Here is a 22,625-nt window from a genome sequence, read left to right on the forward strand (position 1 = left end):
TGAAGTCATTATTATGGACCTAACGTGTTGGAGGGATTTAATCCGTTATTTGTTGTGACACTTGCATTCCATCCAATGGTAATATGGCGTAGTGAGTCATATCAATTAATTTTACACCGCATCTCTGGCAGTGTAATTTAAGTAAATTGTAAATTTAAGGGAGTTGAAAGTACAGATGTTTGTCTCAAAATGGAATAAAAGCAAAAAGTACAGATACCTGAAAAATCTACTTAAGTAGAGTAACAAGGTATTTTTTACTATCTTTCTTTCCACCTTTGTTCTCAGTGAAGCTGCAAACATCTGCATCATAAAAAGTGATCTAACAGAACATTTCTGGTTCAAATTGAGTTATACTCAAGAAAGAAAGCGAAAATATTAGCCATCTTTTTGAACATCCTGCAATTTTATCGCCTGCAATGCGGTTTAAAATGAGTGAACATACCAGAGATAGAGAATAGTGAGCTCTTTTTCTTTCAGCTGTCAGGACAGCACCACGGGCCAGAGTAAAATGAAACAAAGACACAAGCAGACAGGAGGGATAGAAAGATAAGAGTGTCAGTCATCACAGTTGTACAGTTAATCCTTCAAAGTATTATGATTACGTCTGACACCGAAGACAGTCTTGAACAGTCCCGAAGGCTGATTCAAATTCAGCCTTCGGACTAACTAACCTCCTCTTTCTGTCCGACTTCCACAGCCGGAGAATGGAGCCGAGCGGATTCCTCATATTTTTGTTTTTTAGAGTCGTTCTCCAAGTCAGAAAAATGGTTGTACACACACAAACCACAAAAACTCGGCTGGAATGACACCATGGAGCTTAATTGGTTCAAGATATCTAGAAGCTTCCAGCATGGCCTCATATTGTGTAACCATCAAATATGCAGTGTTGTGTAAAGCACCCATCAACAGTCGTACTTGAGTAAAATAGTAAAACTTGAGTTCAGATATCACTCTGGGAAACACTTGCATGAATAGCACATGAGTAAAAGTCTGAAAGTGTCAGATACTGACTACTTGAGTATCAAACGTGCAAATAAAAGTAAAAGTAACAGATAACTACATGTATGTGTATTCTGTATACAAGGGGCCGACTGATGATCAGATCTGATATGTGCATTTTACAGATGATCAGAATCAGTGTTTTTTCATCTGATTGATCATAATACATTTAAAAATGTGCTACTTTAGCTCTGAAAAATAACTAGTAACTAAAGTTATTAAAAAAGACTAAAAGTGGCGTTAAAAGGATTCTCCCCCTAAATGTAGTGGTATGAAAGTATAATGAAGTACAAGTACCTCAACATTGTACCTTTAGACGAGTAAGAAAAGACCACCACTTCCAATGTTGTCTTCATATCTGTTATTTATTCTCCATACAGACTCAGTGACAGTGAAAGCTCCTAATTATAAGCCACACACAGATTTCTCCAAAAATACATTCAAAGCAATACTGACATCAATCCTCCCCGAGGCAGACGAACCTCAGTGCGACTACAGAGTCTATAAAAGCTGTCCACTGCAAGTGCATCGTTGGAGCCACGGGGAATTCCCACAGATACCAACTGCCAACCCTCTCATCTCTTTCCCAAGAATGCTTTAGTGATTTGTAATGCTGGATCTTTAAAAAAAAAAAAAAAAAAAAAAGCAGTTTTAAGAAGATTTTAAACAGTTTTCGGTAGAAAGGTTTTGGATGTGAGAGCAGATACCCTGCGACGGGCCCTGAAAAAATTAAAGAGTAGAACACACATCTGTTTTCTGATTAAAAACATTTAGATATTACATATTTATTATTCAGATCATGATTCATCAGACTTATCTTTAAAAAGGCACAGGCTTCAGTATCCCCTCTTTTTTTTCTGTCAAACTAAATCAAAGGAGACGTAAAAAGACTTTCAGTGTGCCAACATCAGCTAATGCCGACTGGGTCAGCTGTTGATCCATTTCAAATTGTATTTCTAAGGTTTTTCTGGAGGATGACGGACTATCACTTTACACTTATAGATGACTAACCTGAATATGCACCTATATAATAGATAACTACTATATTCCAATCCTTTTCTGTCTCAGATTCATCAGTTTATCCCAGTGAACAAACAACATGAAAAAAAAAACACAAAAACAAAAAACAATTCAGGTAACAAAAAAAAAAAATCCAACCCTTGCACTTAAAGCAATAGTTTGAAACTTTGGGAAAAAGGTGCCTTTTCACTTTTTTGTCAAGAGTTGGATAACAAGATGAATGATGCTCTAATAAAAATGAAGCTACAACCTGCAGGCGTAAGGCTGATGGAGCACTGAAGGTGCTTACTCAAAAAGGTGCCAAATCTTCACCACTTAATGTTTTCTTTGTATACTTTGTGTATGAAAACACACACAGTGGTTTCACAGGTCCCATAAAGCCTGTAAAACAACAGCATGTCTGTTTCTGTATATGCTGTGTTAATTATTGAGCTTTAAAGTGCGCACAGCATCGATCTCCTCAACTCTCAGCAAGGAAGCACATAAGCAATTCCCAAAATTTTAAACCGTTTTTCTTACAAAACAAAAGTCTGAATCACAGAATCAAACAGAAAACAAAGCAAAAGTAACATGACATAAAAAATCCGCCAAATTGCATTAAACATTAGAAATGTAGCAATTCTTTGCTTTTGTGTGAATGTTATTTAAACTGAAAGTTTGCTCAGTCCTTAATAAAAATCCTTTACATACTCTGAGCACATTAAACACAATCTGCCATATTCTGAAAAGCAAACAAAACATTTTAAAAAGTATACTGCTTTGTAATAATGGAGCACACTCTTTAGACTTTTTTTTTTCTCTTTTAGCTTTTCATATGTTTTTGTCATTTTTTGAATTTTTTAGCTGCTTAATTCTCAAAGAAAGAAATATTTTATCTTTCACTGCAAGCTACTTTCACTGCAGGTATTATTGTCTATCCACCATCTGTTGTATCAACCTTATAAAAATAAACTACTGAGCTTCATCACACACACACACACACACACACACACACACACACACACACACACAGCAGTGTCCACAAGGGTTGTCATTATTTATGTCGCATATGATAGAGATTGGGGGGCATGTGGCCTGCTCTTGCATTTTTTTTAAACTAACGTTGAGTTAAAACTAAATTAAATTTAGTAACTGCAAATCTTAATTTTCCGTTGTCTGAAAAGTGAATTAGTGAATATCAGAGATAATTTCCAAAACGAGCCATCATTTGAAATCCCAGCGCAGAGAGCACATGGGCAGCATTTGTCCAATCAGCTGCTGCCAGGGAGCGTTTGCGAAACATTTAAGCCCATCCATATTGCACATAGCGCATGAGCAGCACAAAGTGCACATGGACCCTCTTGCTTTATTTCAGCACCAATGTTAACAGGTTAACTCTAACATCTTAACTCTTTATATGCCAGGTTCTGGTGTGTTCTTGTTTTTTTCTTACTACCTCTCACGACAAGGGTTAAGGAGAGTCATCATGTTTATGATTCACTAGCAAAGGCAAACTCCATAGAGAAAGATGACAGTCTGTGTCTGTGTGGACACACACACACACACACGGAGCCGCCGCATGCTGCTCAGGCATGTAATGTGGACAGACCGTTAGCCTGCATTGGAAAAGTGTTAAGAAGCGGCCCTTATGTTCAAAAAAAGCCCCTGTGGACACGCACCTTTACCAACCTAGAACACACTCACCCGCCTATATACAGAACACAGACAGAAACATACTCAAATTAAATACATACAACACTGCATGATTATTTAAGAAATTAAAGCTCTTGTTTCTCTAAAATATGAACAACAAATGATTGACTCTAATTGATAGGATCTTTCAACAAGGTCATAGAGTGAAGAATAATTTATTCCCCCTCGTTGCACGGGCGTGGCCTCAGCAGTGTCTATACAAGCTGGTTTCCATCTGCAAGCGCACACACACACACAAGCACAGGCAGAGAGAGAAACAGTCACATTACTCATGATACAAATTCTGCTAATTTTGGCCCCACTGAGCCTTTAGAATTTGAACACATGCAGATTGAAGCCTTCAGAAGCAGATCGTACCTCTCAGGCTCGGTGGTGCCTCTCCACTCGCGTGTCACACTCACTCGATGACTTGCATCGACCTGTGCACTGCTGTGGTGTTGTCGTTGACAAAAAGTGATTTGTCGAAGCCCAGCTGTGGAGGAAAACATTTTAAAAAGAAATCAGTTGAGGGTGTCGCATGGATTCAGACGCACACACACATACGACACACCCTTGCTCCAAGTGCGAGAGGATATGTACTGTGTCAGCGACTTAGAGGAGCCTCAGGCAGATCGTGACAGTGTGAACACCAGAGTGTTTTCTTTCTCTTGCCAGCTCTATCTTTATTTGAGTCAGTTGTTTTTTTCAATCATGGCATGTATCAGCATTTATCTTCCATGTATACTCTTTGCCCTGTCCACCACTGGCTCTTACTGTCTTGACCGCTTCTTCATTTCGCCTCTTTTTTAACAAGTATTCTACTTTTCTTCGAATCCTCTGTGAGCACTGAAAACCAGTCTGCCAGGATTCCAGCATGACTGTTTCTGTATTCACTGAACTGCTGGGTGTGGCAGGAGGGAAGGGAAAGTGACTGTGTGAGCCAGAGGAGTCATAATAAACCTATTTCAGCCAGGCCCTCCCACAGCTCCTGCAGGGCAGCGCAGGCATGTGCTAAGCTTTGACCTGATACACAAACACGATAAACTCATGTTGCTTCTGCGCTCAGTCACGCTTCTTTTGATTTACAGTTTCAGCATAATTTACCTTTTTCAGGGGAGCCTGCAAATTCTTCTCGTTCCATAAACTGTAGAGCAGCATGGAGGCTGCTTTGCTGCCTTTGGGGAAAGACCTGAGGAAGAAGAGCAGAGGTTATTAGGGAAGAGCAAACACAAGCAGGAGCATGCACGAAGAAAATCTGGCAAACAAGATCACCTTCATGACTGGTATTTCAGGCACTACAGGTGAATAGGGTAAAAATCGCCATCCTCAGTTGATTCCATAAAGTAGGATAATTATTTGTAGTATTACAAGTTTTCTGAAATGTTGTGTTTAAACACGCAAATAAGACATTTTCTTACTAAATCATTGAAATCTGAATTAGTCTACTGTCCACAGCGTACCTGCCAACCCTCCTGTGTCTCCCTATTTTAAGCCCTTCTCCTGCTGTGCTCCTGATTAGTAATTTCTCAGGTTAATCTCCCAATTTGAAATCAGAAAGAAGTGTTTTGGTTTGTTGTGGGTTGCGTCGAGGTACCTGGCGTCCCTAACCCAGAGACGCAGGTGAGCGTGTGCAAACGACTCTCTACACTGGCTCAAACCGTTCACTCTGCTCAGTTTTCTGGTTGAAACAGGTCCCACGAAGACGAAATATGATTCCAAAATTTCACTCAACTCGATGCTAGACTTCTCTTTGATATTTGCCTCCTGTCTCACATGCTTGTTCTCTGCAGATTTTCATCCTGCATCATTTTATCCTCCCTCGCACATTTTCAAGTTTTTTGTGATCTAAATTTCTTATGTTTGATCGCTTTTTTTAATCTATTTTACTGTGAGCTATAATCTTAAACTAATATAAAGTAATTTCACTCCTTCCTTGTGTTTAACCCAGTTATCTGTGGAGCAGGGTTATATGGTGGTGCTGGTAGGCATCTCCCTCCTTTTCACAGCCTAATGTTGGCAGGTTTTTAGGGATAAAATGTTCTCCAGAGCTGAAATCTGAACAAAGTGTATTTTAGATGTTTCTTTCCACTAGTCCAAAAGAATTTCAACAACAGTGTTTTTGCCTGCCTTGTCTGGCAGAAGCTAAGAGAGGCAGTAACTGTGTTTTTTTTTTGCAGTTTTCTCATTACCCTCAGTGGTTGAGATAGTTCTTCTGTTTTTGAGATTTCTGTTGTCACATCAACAATGTGGAGACATGGATGCGATTTTGTTTGTAGTGTTTACAGGACTGGACATAGAAAAATATGAATGTAGTATATACTTTTTTAATATAATGTTCCATTTTGCTCTGGATAACCCACAGAGCCTGCCAACATCCAGACTAACCGGACATTTATTTCTGTTCCTGTTTATATTTTGTGGTAAGCGCAGCGTAAAACAAAATTCTATTCACTGCTATGTGTTGGAGGAAGACGTCTCGGAAAAGATCTTAATCTCAAAGTTATCTGCATGACTCCAAACCACAAAACCAAAAAAACACCCTCTAAGGCAACACTAGCCCAGAGTCAGCTCAAAGTAATGCAGACAAATGCACTGAAGGTTGTCACCTGAATCACACACGCAAACGCAAACGCAAACACAAACGCAAACACAAACAGGTGAATAAATAAAGACTCACCCGTTCTCGCTGAGGTCTGCCAGCGATGACACCAGTTCACTACTGATGACCTTCTTGGCGATTTCAGGGTCCGCCGCCATCAGAGACCGGACTGTGCTGCAAGTTGACGCTATAGTCTCGTCAGAGTTTCCCATCTCCCGGGGGTTAGTGAGGAGGCTGGTGAGCTCAGGCAACATCTGCTTTGCTGCAGAGAAGACACAGGAAATTAGTCCACACATTCACAGGTATTTTTGGAAACAGGGTTTAAAGACAATAACGATCTCTGTCTAGATGAGTGTTTTAGCACCATTTCAGAAATAATCATATAATAAATAATCATTTTAACACACCAGAAAACACATATGACGTGGTTGTTCATGTAGCACGCACACAAGCAGATTATATACTCTGTCGCTGGTTGCTTAGTTACAGAAAATGAGGCAGGGAAATATGACCACTCCTCACAGAATCCCCCCTGATAATGCTGTTTTTATTGAAAGATTGTCAGCAGCTGTGTTTGAAGACTGTGTTATCAATGCCTGTTTATGTTTCTTTAAATATAAACAACATAAAAACCATGCTGTCTATATACAAAATCATTATGCTACAAACAACACTGATAAGGCCCAATTAGGAGGAGACTTTGGATGTTTTAAAAATCTCTGTTTCTGCTCGTCCAGATAAAAAACACTGACAGCAGAGTTTCTAGATATCTTCACCCTGGAGGGATTTTTCCAAAAGGTTTAGTGTCAGTGACCAAAAACGGCATCGTTTTAAGAAATCCCCAGCGGTGTGTGGACAGGGCTTTAATCTACATTTATGTACCTGCAACACTGTTGCCTGCAAAACAAACGTACTTCCAGAGATGAGAAGGACCGAAGTACAAATAATGTGTTACCGTACTTGAGTAGATTTTACCGGAATCTGTACTTTACTTAAATATTTATTATTCTGACAACTTTTTCCTTTTACTTCCTACATTTTAACACAAATATCTGTACTTTGCACCTTCCCGAGATCACAAGACCTATCTGTGCATATAACTAACTTTACCTTTTTGAATTTGAATTTTGTGTTTGAATGATTTTAATATGACTTTAGGTTCAGTTAGCTATGCACAGAAATGCCCTTCAGAGGGATACTTATTACTTTTACACTTGGAGTACAATTCAGAGCATGTACTTACATAATAACCCTTACTTTTACTGTAGTAATGAAGATGAGTCAGTACTTCTACTTTTTACCAGAGTCTTTTTTTAAGTATCTGAACTTCTTCTTGAGTGAAGAATGTGTGTGCTTTCGCCACTTCTGCATACAACAATGTTTCATGCTTTTTCTTACCCATGGAGGTCTGCAAATTGCTGCTCCGGGACATGTTACCCACCAGGGACATGGCCGTCTTCTGCAGGCTGCGGTTAGGAGACTTTAGAAGAGACGACATGTGAGCCAGTGCCCCCAACTTCTGAACCAGAATCTGGCTCATAGCACTGGAGCCCTGCGGGAGAAGAACACACAATAAAGACCTTCACTATAGCTGTCCACATTTGCATTGTGATACCATGCAGCTGACTTTCCCATGTTTCAGCTTCCTCTTTCTTTGTTTAATTACCTCTGTATCCCTGGAGACACAACCCACGCTCTCTCCAAAAACCGGTCAGTTATTCTTTTGAATGCTGTTGAATCATTATTCCTGCTACAGTACCTCTCTCTCTGTCTCTGTTTATCCTTCGTTAAATCCAGGATAAACCATTAAAACCACACAAGCCTGATAATTATCTACTTTGTCCTCACCAGTCCTCTGTTGGCAGTGAGGTTCTGCAGGGCGCCGCAGGAGGCTTCCAGGGTGGCATCTTTCTGGGACGAGCTCAGCAGAGACAGGTAGGTCTGCATGGCTGATGGGTGGCACAACCACTTCACACCTGATGGGACGCTGTCGTCTAGAGTCCCCCGAGACGCATCGAATATAAACTGAGGAAGAGAAAGACATCAGTGAAGGAGAAGGCTTGGTTTATTCAACAGACAGCAGTGGAGGTTTGGTGGCTATTGCTCACCTCTTTCTGAGCCTTGCCTGCCTTGGGGCTGAAACATCCAATCGTGGGGCTTTTCTTTCCAGCTTGAACGTCTGCCTTTGGGAGGAACTTGCTGAAGCACTCAGGGGACTCCGACTCCAGTTGGTAGGTCAAGTTGTGGAGGATGCAGACACAGTTCTCCACAGACTAAAGGAAAGACATCAACATGTTCACCTTTACATTAGCAGTTTCACAAATAGCACATTAAAGGTCATATTATGATATTTGTGTTCATTTTGAATATTTTACCAGTTCAAGTTTACCAGTTGCAGAAATAAGACACAAATAGAAATAGCATAGATTTAGAATTAAACTACATCGAGTTTTTTTTTTTCTTTTTTTGCGTATGAATTACTTTGTTTAAAGCCAGTACAGTACACAACTCTAGAGAAAGACAGATGATTATTGAGTCCCAGGTCGTCAAATAAAGACGGGTTCTGTCTGTATTTAAGGACTTGAGACTCAATAATTAACTATATAACTCTAAATATTGATTTCTGCTCTTACTTATTATGTTATTTATTTCCATCCCTTTCTTTGGATTTCAGGGGAACTACTCTCCAAATGTACTTATAGTCTAACTGAAAGAGTTGCATTAAGTTAAGTGTTAAGCATTTATTTTTTGACAAAGTTGAAAATAAACTTTACTTTTATATGCCGAATCTCTTCAACAGAGAAAGTGAGTAAAATGTCATCATGACCAATGTACAAAAATATGAGAATAACAACCAGGGTGACACATTCTGGAACTTCCCGTTAAGTCAATTTTTCTAACTCACAAAGGTGACTCATTTACGCCTTTCTGTGTAATCTGTGCTTTAGTTCGATTCCCACTGAGTAAGCAAACATCCTTTGAGGGGTCAAGCGAGTGTCAGCTAGAGCATTCATTTAACAGAAAGAGGATAAATTCTCTGTTCTGGTAGGTTAAGTTAACGGGGCGATTAACAATAAAACCATGCTTAAACAGAATAAAATTAGGAAAACATTGAGCTAAAGCTACATGCATGCAGTACATAACCACTATACTGTTACTTTCACTACAAGAGGGCAACTTCAGACAGCTGACACAAACAGTTCTCACACCCAGACAATCGTACTTATCTACATCATTAAAAGAAGCCTTTGTAAACATTGTGCCAGCACAGAGATGGAATTAAGCGTGCGTCCACACCCAAAACTTCCACTAATGAGCATGTACACATGAAACCAGCTAAATATATACATGCTGCTGACGCTGACAGCGTTATTTATCAGCTTCCACATGTGTGTGTTTATAAAACTGTAGACGTGTGTGTGTGTGTGTGAGAGTCTGTCAGTCTGCATTCATGTACATGTGCTTAAAGATGTCTTATCTAGTGTCCTGGCTGAACACATTCTGTGAGTGTTCAACTATGAGTAAACTACATCACCAGATATGAATCGAACCATAGCTGTTTTCTGCTGCTGCTCTCTGTCCACAGTTCAGTTTTAGAACGATGTGGAAAAAACAACAATGCCATGAGCAGAAAAACAACCCGCGACCTGACAAGCAAACAAATAGACTTAAATTATAAGGCCAGAGGAAATGTAGTCCCATCTTTCTGCCACGTCACCAGGATAAAAAGTTGGTTCCTGCAAACCTCTGACACATTCACATTTGTACCTGTTACACATTCCATTCTGACATTTCTACAAAACCTATTGTATTACACTCCCAGTATATGTTTATGACCTGACTGTCATATCTGGAGGTGGAGTGTATTGTGGAGGAGTTACATGCGTACAAGGCTGCCAAGCCAGGAGACCTTGGAACAATTTCTAGCCTTGTTTGTGGCGACCAAAACAGCTATTTTACCTTAAGTTTAAACCTAACCAGAAAATAAGCACAACAATTTCACAACATATAATTGAGTATTGAACCAAAAAAAAGGTAAAGCTGCAAAATAAAGAAATATAAAGCTTCAACCTACCATTATAACTATTATAGTAGTTCATCTAACTATACTGAAATTCAGGCCAATTCCACCTTGTAGCTCATTACAGGCTCCACACAGCCTTTGTTAATACTCCAAAAAAGAGCTCTGAGAATCTTACATTATGCCAACTATAGGTCACACACAAATCAGTTATTTATTGAATCAAGAATACTTAAACTATATGACTTAATAAACTATCGCACACTACAAATGATGTACAAAGCTGCTAACAAAAGCCTCCCTCATAATTTGCAAATACTCTTCCTAGACAGAGAAGAGAGACACAATCTCAGAGGGAACATGATTTTCAGGCAAAGTAAAGTACGAACTACGTTAAAATCCTTTTCTTTATCGGTCAAAGGTGTTAAACAATGGAATGTGCTAGAAGAAGATGTCAAAAAATCAGCAACACTAAGTGGCTTCAAAAAAAGTATGTACATTCAATCGTTGATCAGTACAGATCAATACTAGAGGGTTGATAAAGGTCAGAGGCACGAATCAGCAGACACTGGGCAGACACTTTGTTGAGACGGCATGTGAGCATAACAAATACCATTCTGTACCCAAACAATAAGTTGAACCTGAGAAAATTGTATGGTCCAAGGCCAATGCCAGTTGTACATGGCAGGATGTTGTTATAATGTGTATCAACAATGTGAGACAACTTAGGTACGAACACTGTGCCACTATTGTGAGTTATCACAAGTTCTTCTGAGCTGTGAAGGACTCAACCCTGTAAATCGGCACACAACAGTCATTCGATTGAGATTCGTCTAATATTGTCCAACTACGTTCTTAACCAATCAACCAATCGATCAATCCACGATGGAGTTGCTGAGCTGGTCAATGAATGCCATCGACAGAGTGTTCTCAACACGGCGTGCGGGTTCTGGTGAACCGACATGCCCGGACGGGACCTTTATGTCCGGCTACGTTAAGGATGGTTGGGAAAATTGGAGAGTCCTCTGCCTTGCCGCACTGGATGTGGAAGATGTCGAGGACGTGTACATGTTCACGTTCATGACAATTGGAACGATCGCATTGGGATTTGGAATCTTTATGCAATATTGGAAAATGAGAAAGATCGTTACTGAGCAGACCAGTGCGAGGGCGGACAACGCCAATACTCGGAGTGCTGTGGTCGGGATACGCTCTGACATCTCAACAATCCGCGACTTCGTGATGCAGATGCGAGTTGATGTAGCCACCAATCGGGAGGACATGGCGAAGCTAGCAGCGATAAAAGCTGCAGAGGAGACTGATGAATAACATGAAAATGCATTAAAGGGCTCTTACACCATCCCAACACCATCTCAACAAATAATAAATACACTGGACTTTTGCTCTCTCTCAATTGGATATTCTGACTTTGTGGCAAGCCTGGCTATAAGATGAGGCCATAAGATGAGACTGTTGTTCACTCATGATGGACTAATATGGACACATGTGCAGACACACATGTAATCTCTATGTACTGTCTAGAGCTTGAATTCAGCTCTGTATGCTACTGCTGTAATATGTTTTGTCAAAGGTCATAACAAAAGAAAAAAGAGAAGAAAGAAAAAAGTAAATTGCAAAAGACAAGAAAAGATCAGGATGAAGATTTTATCCTGTGGGTAATGGGGGCGGGACTTGATAAGCTTTGGCTTCTCCCGCTTTTCCCTTTCGGCCATGTGTGTTGTATTATTTGAACAATGATGAAATGTGATGCTTATGAATTGACATGCCCGAAACAAACAACATAAATAAATAAATAAATAAATAAATAAACAGCCAGTGACTATTTCATTAACATATTTGAAAATAGTGTAAAATGCTTGTCACAATTTCCTTAATCCCAAGATTAACCCTTCAAAATGCTTGTTTTTTCATTTGATAGTCAGTTCAATCATATAAAAACAAAGGAAATCAGTACATCTTCATACTTGTGAATGCGGAACAAATTAATCTTTATTATTTTTTGCTAAAAAAGCAGCTTAGTTTACCTTGTCATCAGGGTTTTCCTCTGCCACACATGACTGGACGTAACTCATGAGTGAGTCGATGAGCCCACGGCAGTCTCTCATCGCCTGCCTCTCACTTTTTTGGCCACAGCTCAGGTTCCTACAGACATTTCAATCATTCATTTAAATCCACGTGGAAACACCTACATGTTTCGAATACAATACGAGACACAGAGCTGAGTGCCTCGACATTTTACTTTCAACTATACACCCTGTTAGCAAACATGATCGTGGTGATAAGACACGAGGTTCACAGAGCATGAGTTGCAGGTGAACTATTATTCAATACATGTTTACATTACATAACTGCTGATCTCTTGTCTTACTTATCTGAAGAGGATATAATCCCTAAGTATAGATATAAAAAAGTGGGAAGCACATAGATGACACAAAAAGCCATAAAAGACAAAAAGGCTGCTCTTCTCAATGAATTTCCCATTATATTCAAATTCAATAGAGCAATGTTAAGAACAAACAAAGCCTTGACAAAAACGCTAAAACATTGCTTTATTTTATTAAACCTAGTTCTCAATGCTGCCACAAAACTGTCTGATCTCTCCCTTCAAAACACAAAAATCAACCGTTTACAGCCACACTGATCTGAATAAAATGTTCTCACCGCAGGCACCCTGTGGCGCTGTAGAAGACATCCGGGTGTATGTTGTTGTTGGCGCTGCTGTCTGACCAGCAGGTGAATGGCACCACCACATTGTCAGTCAGGGCGGGCAGCGCTGTAGCTATAAGTTCCCCCTTCAGCTCATCGGCGGAGGACAGGTTCCACAGCAGGCCTTTACATTGAAAGAAAAGTAAAGTTAAAAGCATGCTGGCCAATATTTTTGGGTGACTTGAGAGGGTCTGTCCCACAAAAAAAACAAAAACAAAAAAAAAAACCCTACCGGTGATTTGTTTCTGGGTCTCCGTAGAATCGGTCTCCTTCAGTAGCTGCAGGGCCTTAGCTATACCACTGCAGTGCTGAACCTCCAGCTTGTTGTCGTGGTGCTTGAACACCAGGTTCCTCAGAGCCCCGGCAGCAGCCTGGCTCACCCCGGGACTGGAGCTCCGCAGCAGGGTGACCAGAATGGGGATTCCTTCAAGTTCAAAAACCTGTCACGCAGAAATGTGGAAAGAACAGGTGTTGAAAATGTGTGACTTTAAGGCGTGGTGTTGACTGAAGAGACTGTAAGTTACAAACAGAACTAACAGCGAGGTGCGATGATGGATACTTTCCCCTCCCTTCCCCTCAAGGCAGGTTACCTTAAGGTCTTCACAGAGCACACCGACAACTGTATCACCACCACGAGACAATCCTCTTGGAAGTGTGATGTGAAAATGGTGCATGTGTGTCATGTTTGGAGGGCGTGTCTGCACATGTGGAGAACAAGCATTTATAGTATGATAGCGTGCCAGCGTACCTCCTGTTTGGCATGATCCTCTTTGAAGGTGGTGTGTTGGATGAAGGTGGCTCCACACTGCTGGTAATTCTCCTCAGGGTGAGACAGATACTCCACAGCCTCCTTTAGGGTCAGGTCTGACACGTTCACCGCGCTGTTCACTCTGCAGTAACAGGCACGATTTTTAAAGGTGTCAGATTCCAGCAGTTGAGTTAACAGCATTGATTTAATTATCATAATCATATACAAGAACTACTATTGTATGAGAAAATAGAAAAGGAAGTACTGTTAGTCAAGAGGCATAAATAAATGAAGTAAATAAAAGCAGTATGTATATTTTATTTGTGACCATAAGACCAGGGAATAGCAAAAATTCACAGTATAAAGTCGGAAGAATATTTCTCAATGTGCAAAATGGTGTTTTATAGTGTATTTTTTCCATGTAGGAAAGAGAGGCTGATGTATTTTGAAAGGTTTAATTCGTTAAAATATGGCCAGAATTTGAAGAAAGATCCAAAAAATATACAGTCCGCCTATCACCAGAGTAACTAACAACTGCTGCTCTTGCTCTGCTGGCTATCCCTGGATGAAGCTAGCTACTGTTAGCAGTTATCAACTCACGCTGATTGCTGCTCGAACTTAGATGTTTTGATGGTTCCCATCCTGCCGTCAGTCTGAGACAGGGTCGAGGGCGGTCGAACCATGCGCGTCTGGCTGTTGGTCATCTGGTTGTTGTTCAGCTGAGAGCCGTTGGTGACAGAGTAGGTGCTGTGTCTGTTTACTCGAGTACTCTGGAATGTCTGCTGGTTTTGGACAGTCTGCCCTTTGGCTCTCTAAAATAAAAAAGATTTACAATGCTTATACAGTGTGTTACCGTGGAGGTGTTGCAGTTTATTTAATGGTATTTGTTTGAAGGATTGTTTCCCTAAAAAAAATAATTGATCACCATAATCTGAGCAGACGGAGTGACAGGAGCAGGAGCTACTGAAAATGCAGGAGCCAAGGCGGGGTCACTGCGACTGGGTTTCAGCCCGTTGGGACCCTTGGGCCAGGTGGAGGCATTCATTTGCTGTTCCCATGTGCTGGAGGAGACGTGTCTTCCTCCTGTGGTTCTGGTGGATAGAGTGCGACTCTTCTGATTGTTGAACTAAAAACAAAGAAAGAAAAACGTGCTCATGGCGTTGCATCTGCATTGCATTTTACTCAGACTTGATTTAAAAAAATTCACACACGAAACATTAAAGGAATCAGTAGAGGAGCACTATGACTTAGCTGACAAAAACAGAAATATCTGCTCCATCACCACACCGTTTAAGGCTTCACTGCAGCGGCATTGCAGGTCACACAAAAAGAAAGTAGGTAACTAACTTTCCACAAGAAGAGTTTTGAATGAAATCTCCTGTAAACCAAGAAGGAGGAATTCGACCTGACACAAAGCCTGCATACCTCTTCTTTTCCTCCTTTTATTCAGTTTATGTTGAAAGAAACAGTATGCACCAAGCAATCACACAAAAGTAACATAATATCTGTCATTGGAGACCAAGTCTAGCAGTTTCTCACAGAGGATCTTTGTGCGCAAGTCTCGGCACCCGTTAGACCTGTCTTCACAATCCTGATGTCAAGAAATGGCTTAATCTCATGTAATTACATTTTGTGTATGCCTCCAATTATTATGGCTATTTTTTCTGGCTTTGGCTCTGTGCGCTTGAACAGCACACACTGTGCGCTTGAACAGCACACACAATATAAGCTTTGCTGCAAACCTGTCATAGCCTGAGCAAAATGACAGAACATGTCTCGCACATGCTTTAACCATGAGTCACTCTCACAATTAAACCTTTGTCTGCGATTAGCTTTTCTTGAAAAGTGACAGTGAAAAAAAACATTCCTATTGGTCGTTAAACACATTGAACGTTAGTGAGGAGGGACACGTGCACCACTGACGCAATGAAAGGAAAAACTTTCCTTTTTGTGAGAACCAAAAACCATAAACGTCAAAACTTAGAAACTCAAACAATTTTCTCACGTTTTATTGCTGCAGCTCTTGAAGGTTTGTATTCGGGGAATTTTGTCCAGAAGGAATGTCTGTTAATGAGGCAGCAGGTGAACCGCACATACACGCACACACACGCACACACGCACATACACACATGCACACACACCATGGGTTCTGTGTATAGACGCTCTTTCCTGTTTCAAACCGGACTGGTTGCTCAGTTACCAGCTGTACGTCAGCCGAAAAACACTTAGCGTTGAAACTGCGACGGAGGAGAAACCTGTCAACAAAATGTCCGATAAGCACTGGCAGTGTGTTTACTCTCAAAGTGCTGCATAGTTCCTTCATTTGGCTACAGCCTGACTGATCCACTGGTTGGGGCCTTCCTCATGTCAGAGGATGGATGGATGCAAATTCAGAAGAGCAGCACAGAAAGACAGACGGATGCCCCTCTGATGCTACCCACCAGTTTTCACATACTGTCCACTGTGTACTCACGCTTTCTGAAACGCTCTGTTTTAGCTCCTGTCTCTTTAATAATCCGACAGTGCAACTACATGATCTGCTGTACGACATGCATAACTCAAAGTGCTGTATTCAAGTCAGAATAACAGAATAAAGATGCAAACTGTGGTGGCTAGCTTGGTTTTAAAGTAATGAGGTGAGGTGACAGTTGATTTAAGCATCTGATTAGATTAAAAACAGAAACACAATGACAGAGTCGTATATCATGACGTGATCATAATGAGCCTTCATCAGCAAGACAGCATTCACACTCTGCCTAGACATGCCTCGGCTCACTGGTAGTAGGTCAGGTCAGGCCAGGCCAACGCATACTCCGTTGCACACACATGCATAAACACACTCAAACCACAGCGATGAAGTCAACATTACTCCTCTGTGGAATTTGGATTAGTCGAGTATTGCGAATGAGTTGAACTCACAACGACTTGAGAAAGACAAGTACGTGAAATATTTAATTATTTGCAGAAACAGGAAAAGACACAGAGCTGACTGCTGGATACACAAGGATGTTCCATTAACTGTTGATTATACTCATAGCTACTACAAACCATCTTTAGGCCACGACGGCCATTAACATGTTTACCTACTGACCCATGACTCAGTAGAATTTACTACATGAGACCACACCCATCTTCAAACTCGGCCTACATTTTAATCTCAACTACACACCTTACATGGTATATAACACATATCACGGCTGTGATGCGATCGCCCTGATAAAAATATATCCACTGACAGTACTCAAAACTGTTTCTTTGCTGATCTGGCTACAAAACCAGGACTCCAGTTTTCAACACAGACTCACAAAGTGAAACTTTACTCGCTGAATGGTTCACACACACACACACATACACACACACCCTTAAAAGTATTTAGAGGTAATTAAATATAACCATCAAACTGGTTTGTGCTGTGGCTAATCAATGCGAGACTGGCAAGATATGTGGCTACACCAGGAGCTTGTTCCCAGACTATTTTCTTTCCTGCTGAGAGTTAGACTAGATTATGGATACCTCTTTCATGTCAGTCCAGCCAACAGACTACGTCAGGAATGAGGAATAAATTAGTATTTTTGCACTGCTAGTTCCCTCATCTTGAAGTCAGGAGATCTTTTAAATATATATGCATACACAAGCTTAAGGTGTTCACATTTAGTCAGTAAACGCCCCACGTTTGATTTATGCAGTGTTTTTGTATTTCTAAAAAAACGCAGTTGCTAACAGGTGACTAAATGAGACAACAAAGGTTGTCGGGGACATCAAACAACATAAACCGAACACAGTGACTCATCTACTCACTAAGCCGTACAGGTGGACTTTAGTTGCAAACTAATCTAACACTAACTGTACGACTTGATCAATTTTACCTTTTTTAATTTATTGCATTTGTTAATCTGTGAAGATTATGTCGCTGAACAAAATATGTGAGTTTCATAAACTAAATAAGATGCAATAATCCACTTGAAAAATCCAACAGAATTTTGTCAATAAAAAAAAAAAAAAAACCTACAAAAAAACGTCATCCCTGCAGCTCTCTATAGGATGCTGGAGCCAGAGGATGGTAAGCCCAACTTGGCTTTGTCCAAAGACAACAGAATATGCCTACAAGCACCTCAAAGACACAGCTAGGCAAACTATACTCAAAAATGAACTAAAACAAACTATAAGACAGGATAAGACATTCAAAAAACCTCAAATAGATCAGAAGTAATCTGGTGTGTGAAAGGTAAAACGATGTGTTCTCTGATTAACAATTACCGATTTGCTGTAGCCTGACGATATGGAGCGGTGGATGCTGCCATTCGGTTTGGATGGAGCAAACCTGAATGATGCAAAGTCGTATGTTGTCAGTGTTGTAGGACCCGGGCCTGTGAAAAAAAGAGAGAAATGTATGAGACTTGAAATTAACAGAGAGAAGAAGAATGAAAAATGGACAGTCAGACAGAACAAAACCAGGGATGACTTTTTTTACCCTTGAGATGTTACTCTGTGCAGTACGACCGATTAAGAAATCTGAGACACTCTTATAGAGGTTAACGTTGTCTTTGTAAACAAGACAGGAAGGAGACTTTCTCCAACACACTGATAGGACAGCATGAGGGTATTGCTGAAACCTCTTGAAGTGGTGTTCAGGTTTCCACCACACTGATAAGGGACATTTTATCATTTTCGTGACATTCACACATTTATTTTTTTCATAAAACCAATGAATTAACCAATATTCCATTGGACAATTGAAATAGGGGTTTGTAAGAGAAATGTAAAGACTTTAAAAATGAATTAAGTAATTCACCACTGGAGACTTAGAAAACAATAACAGCACTTTTTTTAGGGAAATTATTGGTAACATCCAGAGTTATACATTAATCAACTTAATTCTTAACCATTCTTTGCATATTATGTCCTTGTTTCAGCATTTTTTTTTAAATAAATCTGCCAAACCCAAAGGGGTCCCTTGATCTACTAGCGTGCAAGATTTTCTTACCAAGTTATTTATTAAAGCACAGTTTGATTTAGTCATGGATTGATTTAATACTTTGTCAGGTATTTGTGTAATCTCAGATTAAATGTAAATTATTTAGATAATAACATTTGTTGTAAATAACATAATTTACTTACCTGTTGAGTTGTTAAATCTGTTTAAATCTGAATTGCTGATAAAAAATATAGCTATGATGTTTTCAAAAATAGCTCACAGACCTTCAACACACACATACGACAGGTGTAACGTTTGTTATGAATGACTTGGTCAGACAGACAGACGTGACATAAAGTCACGTCACAGTTACCAGGCTTGGCCCTACACTTTAGATGTAAGCTAAAGGATATTAAGCTTAAACACTCAGCCAGGATGTTTTATCACATTTGTCTGTCTTGTTAGATGACTCATGGGAACGTGTGGCTCACCGCCACCTTCTGCCATTAGCAGATTATAGTTGACAAAACAATGGCATACTCATCATATGAGAAGGCACGCAGGAAAGGAAGAATTCTTCCAAAGTGACCAGAGGACCATCTCAAATGGAGCCCGACCGGTATATTTGTTGGCTGATATTATCGGTTGATATCGGGCTCAGATACAGATGTATATGTGACCGACAACAAAGATTATAAGAGCAAAAAATATAAAAAGACGCTGGGTGCACTGATGTCACATCAGACAATACATTTTATTGTTAAACTATGAAAAAAACCAACGTGTGTTTATCAGCTTGATGTATATCCACCCCAGAAGTCAAGTATCGACTGGACTTTAATCTCAACAGATAAAAAGGCCTTTTAAGGGACTGTTCATCGATGTCACACCAAAAACATTTTCTCTCTCAGCCCACACACACTGTCTTGCCTAGCAGACTGTTTAAAATGTATGTGGTTTCAGTGTTTGTAAAATCTGCTGCCAATCCAATACGGTGGAGGTGAATGCATTAAAAGCTTTTTAGAGAAACTGCAGGAAGCATTTACAGTTGGTTGGCACATTGAAAGAGGCACAACAGAATCAGAATGTGCATTTTATTTCCTTATTCTGAACATAAAAAATATCTGGGGCAGTCTGATTGATTGGATGAAACAACTCGTTTTTGAACAGCCATCTCTTTTTGTAGACCTACTTGCAGATTTTGTTTACCTCGTCCTTTAATTCTTCGAGCACCATGAACAAAAATACAACCACCGCCACTGGGTTGGGGCAGCAGCAGAAGCATTATTGGCTTGATATTTCAAAACATCAGAATGTAAAGCAAAGCAATCTGCATGGCTTGATAGCACACGGAGGTAGGTGAGAATATATGCCTTTTTGTAATTTGGTTGACCGCCGCCTTTAGCAGTATTGGTCTTGGCTGTCAACTAGAAAATCCAACATTTATCAGTCATTTTCATCTTTGTCACTCAGCCAAAGATGGAACAAAATTTGGACACGGAAAATGTATATTTTCCATCAGAGATCAAAGTAAACATCACAACTAGAATCTCTAAAATGACCCCCAAACCAAATGTCACCTGTTACTTCACCTTATTCTTCTTTATCTTCTTTTTTTTAGTTTGTCTTTAGCTTTTTTTCCCTCCATGATTTGATAATTTAATAGAAAAAAAAGTAAACAAATCTACCCTGGACTCTAAAGTTAGTAATAGTATGGTAGATGATGCAGGAAGCAATAAAGGAGTAGACTCTTTTGATCAAAACAGGAACTTTAAATACACTGCATGTATCTCCGGAACACGGAAAAACAAAAAATTATTAAAATTATTACATATTAAAATTGTCCAGATAGCCTCAGGGTTTTGTGCAACTGTAATCATGTGGTTGTATTTTAATCATTCAGTGTTTGTTTACTGTTATGTGTTTGGATGACATTTGCCTGTCTGGTCTTGATCTCACTTTTCTTCGATGAGGACGCTCTTTCTCGTTATAATGATTACATAACAAAAAGACAAAAAAACTAAAATTTTAAGCCACAGGCGACAACGCATTTATCTTTCAGACACCACCTTTCAGTGAAGTTTTTGTTGTCTGCAGTCAACGTTAATCATTTTATGGAGGAGGGGAGTGTTGTTCTTATTATGCCCGCCATAAATAACGCAATCGCTTGAGAACTCTAAGTAAAACAGAGTACAGATATGATACTCTACAGAATCACGACCAATTCTACTCATACACTCCCCTGTTTCAGCACAAGAACCCATCTCAACTCACACATTTCACAATAACACACCAAATATTTGGTGTCTCAATTCTGGTGGGTCCCTCTTGCAGTGACTGAACACCAGAGCTGTTTTGAAACACCAAAATGTCATTTTCTATAATGTGTGGGATTTTATGAGTCCGTTGGCTGCATTCCCAACACACAGAGAGAGAGAGACAGGTAGAGAAAGACAGCTGTGGCACCCTGAGGTGAAGAGGGGGAAGACAAAAAAGAAAAACACTTTCTCGTTGAGCAGCAGCAGCAGCCAAAGGATCACATTCCGCACCGGTGACACGACCTGAAATCTCCCTACCTGTCACAGGTGATCACACACACACACCCACACACACACACACACACACACGATACCTCCATAATAATAATTTAAAAAAATTATACAACTCCTCAGCTGTCTCTTCGCCATTCTCCCACTCTGCGTTTGCTTTGACAGGCAGACATTTTAATCCCTACTCCTCCCTGCTGCGCTCTGGTTTCAAAAAGTTCCCCTACTCTCCCAACTTTTTTCAGAAGATGATACACAAAGAAGCCCAACAGAGACGTGTGAGGATGCCTGAGAGGCAGCAAGGATACAACACGTCTGGCTCGACTTTAAGAGGTTGTAAAAGAGAAGCCGTACTTGTCGGGGAGGGGCTCAGCGCGCCGTTCTTCCCCTGCTTGGACTTGCTCCTCTTGATGGTGTGCACCTGATCCAGCACGCGCTGCTGTCCCGAGCGCAGCCCTTTGTCGGAGGGCAGCGCGAGCGACGTGTCCTCCACGACCGGGCACGTTATGGCGGATTTCAACGGCTCCGGAGCCATCATCTTCTCAGCACGGTGCCCTTCCTCACTGGATAGTTGGACCGCTTTCCAAAAAAAGAAAAAGAAAAGCGCAGTGAAGAAGAGGAAGAAGAAGAGGAAGAAGTGCGGCTCGACGGGGACCGACTACTGCCGAGTGTGAAGACGGGCGGAGTGTTCCCCGAGCGGCTGTGGACTCCACCCTCAGGACCGCGCCCCGGTGAGGTGGGACTGGGGAGAGTCCACATGCAGGTGCGGAGTGGAGGGAGGGGCCGAGGAAGACAGCTGCAGTTTATAACTGAGTTGCCAGATTTGGCGGTTTTGCCGCCAGTATGGACAGTTTCGGGTCTCATTGTGCAGGTAAAATGGGTTCGGCCAGGCGGACAGAATTCAGGCTGGTTTACCATGAGTTGGGCGGGTTTTAAATACACCACAAAAGACATTATATTTAGAACGCATTCGGCAGTTTCTTTCCATTGGTTTTGGGAGCACATCCAGTGACCCAGCACAACTCTGATATTAGTTTTTACTGCAGCCGCCAAGGAGGTTGTGTTTTCACCCGTGTCCGGTTGTTTGCTGGTTTGTTGGTGTGATTTCACGAAAACTACTAAACAGATCTCCACAAAACTTGAATGGAGGCAGTGGCGGTTCTAGACCAGTTTTAATAGGGGGGCCAGGTTGGGGCCGGCTTTTTTGTAAGGGGGCACATACAACCCGGAAAAAAGGACAAATCCCTCATTCAGACAAAGCGGTGTTTACAATTTCAGCAATTTTGATTGGGTAGTAAACTGCTGAGACACTTTATTTCTGCCTTTCCCTTCAGAACAAAATCATTGCAAGAAATCTGTCATTGTATTATTAATGCAGA

General features: G+C 40.6%; 1 protein-coding gene across 1 annotated transcript; it reads right to left on the bottom strand.

The window, feature by feature from the left end:
- Window positions 1-1,345: 1,345 nt before the first annotated feature.
- On the bottom strand, window positions 1,346-21,987 carry pkp1a (plakophilin 1a). Its single transcript, XM_030423728.1, has 15 exons — window positions 21,601-21,987; window positions 18,043-18,152; window positions 14,711-14,911; window positions 14,386-14,597; window positions 13,786-13,927; window positions 13,270-13,477; window positions 12,993-13,161; window positions 12,356-12,473; window positions 8,398-8,562; window positions 8,138-8,314; window positions 7,688-7,841; window positions 6,368-6,551; window positions 4,795-4,879; window positions 4,069-4,183; window positions 1,346-3,925 (listed from the first exon to the last, which is right to left on the bottom strand). Exons 1-14 carry the CDS (start codon window positions 21,782-21,784, stop codon window positions 4,109-4,111), a joined length of 2,184 nt encoding a protein of 727 aa, XP_030279588.1. The 5' UTR covers window positions 21,785-21,987; the 3' UTR covers window positions 1,346-3,925; window positions 4,069-4,108.
- Window positions 21,988-22,625: the final 638 nt, after the last annotated feature.

This window comes from Sparus aurata, chromosome 7, assembly GCF_900880675.1.
Source record: "Sparus aurata chromosome 7, fSpaAur1.1, whole genome shotgun sequence".
NCBI classification, from domain to species: Eukaryota; Metazoa; Chordata; class Actinopteri; order Spariformes; family Sparidae; genus Sparus; species Sparus aurata.

What these genes read in the sequence shown, in the direction of transcription:
- pkp1a (XM_030423728.1), bottom strand. Translation starts at nt 21,784, where the DNA reads ATGATGGCTCCGGAGCCGTTGAAATCCGCCATAACGTGCCCGGTCGTG. An exon ending in GACCCAGAAACAAATCACCG is followed by an intron (nt 13,162 to 13,269) that starts GTAGGGTTTTTT and finishes TTCAATGTAAAG; the next exon opens with GCCTGCTGTGGAACCTGTCC. An exon ending in CAGGCAAGGCTCAGAAAGAG is followed by an intron (nt 8,315 to 8,397) that starts GTGAGCAATAGC and finishes TCTCTTCCTCAG; the next exon opens with TTTATATTCGATGCGTCTCG.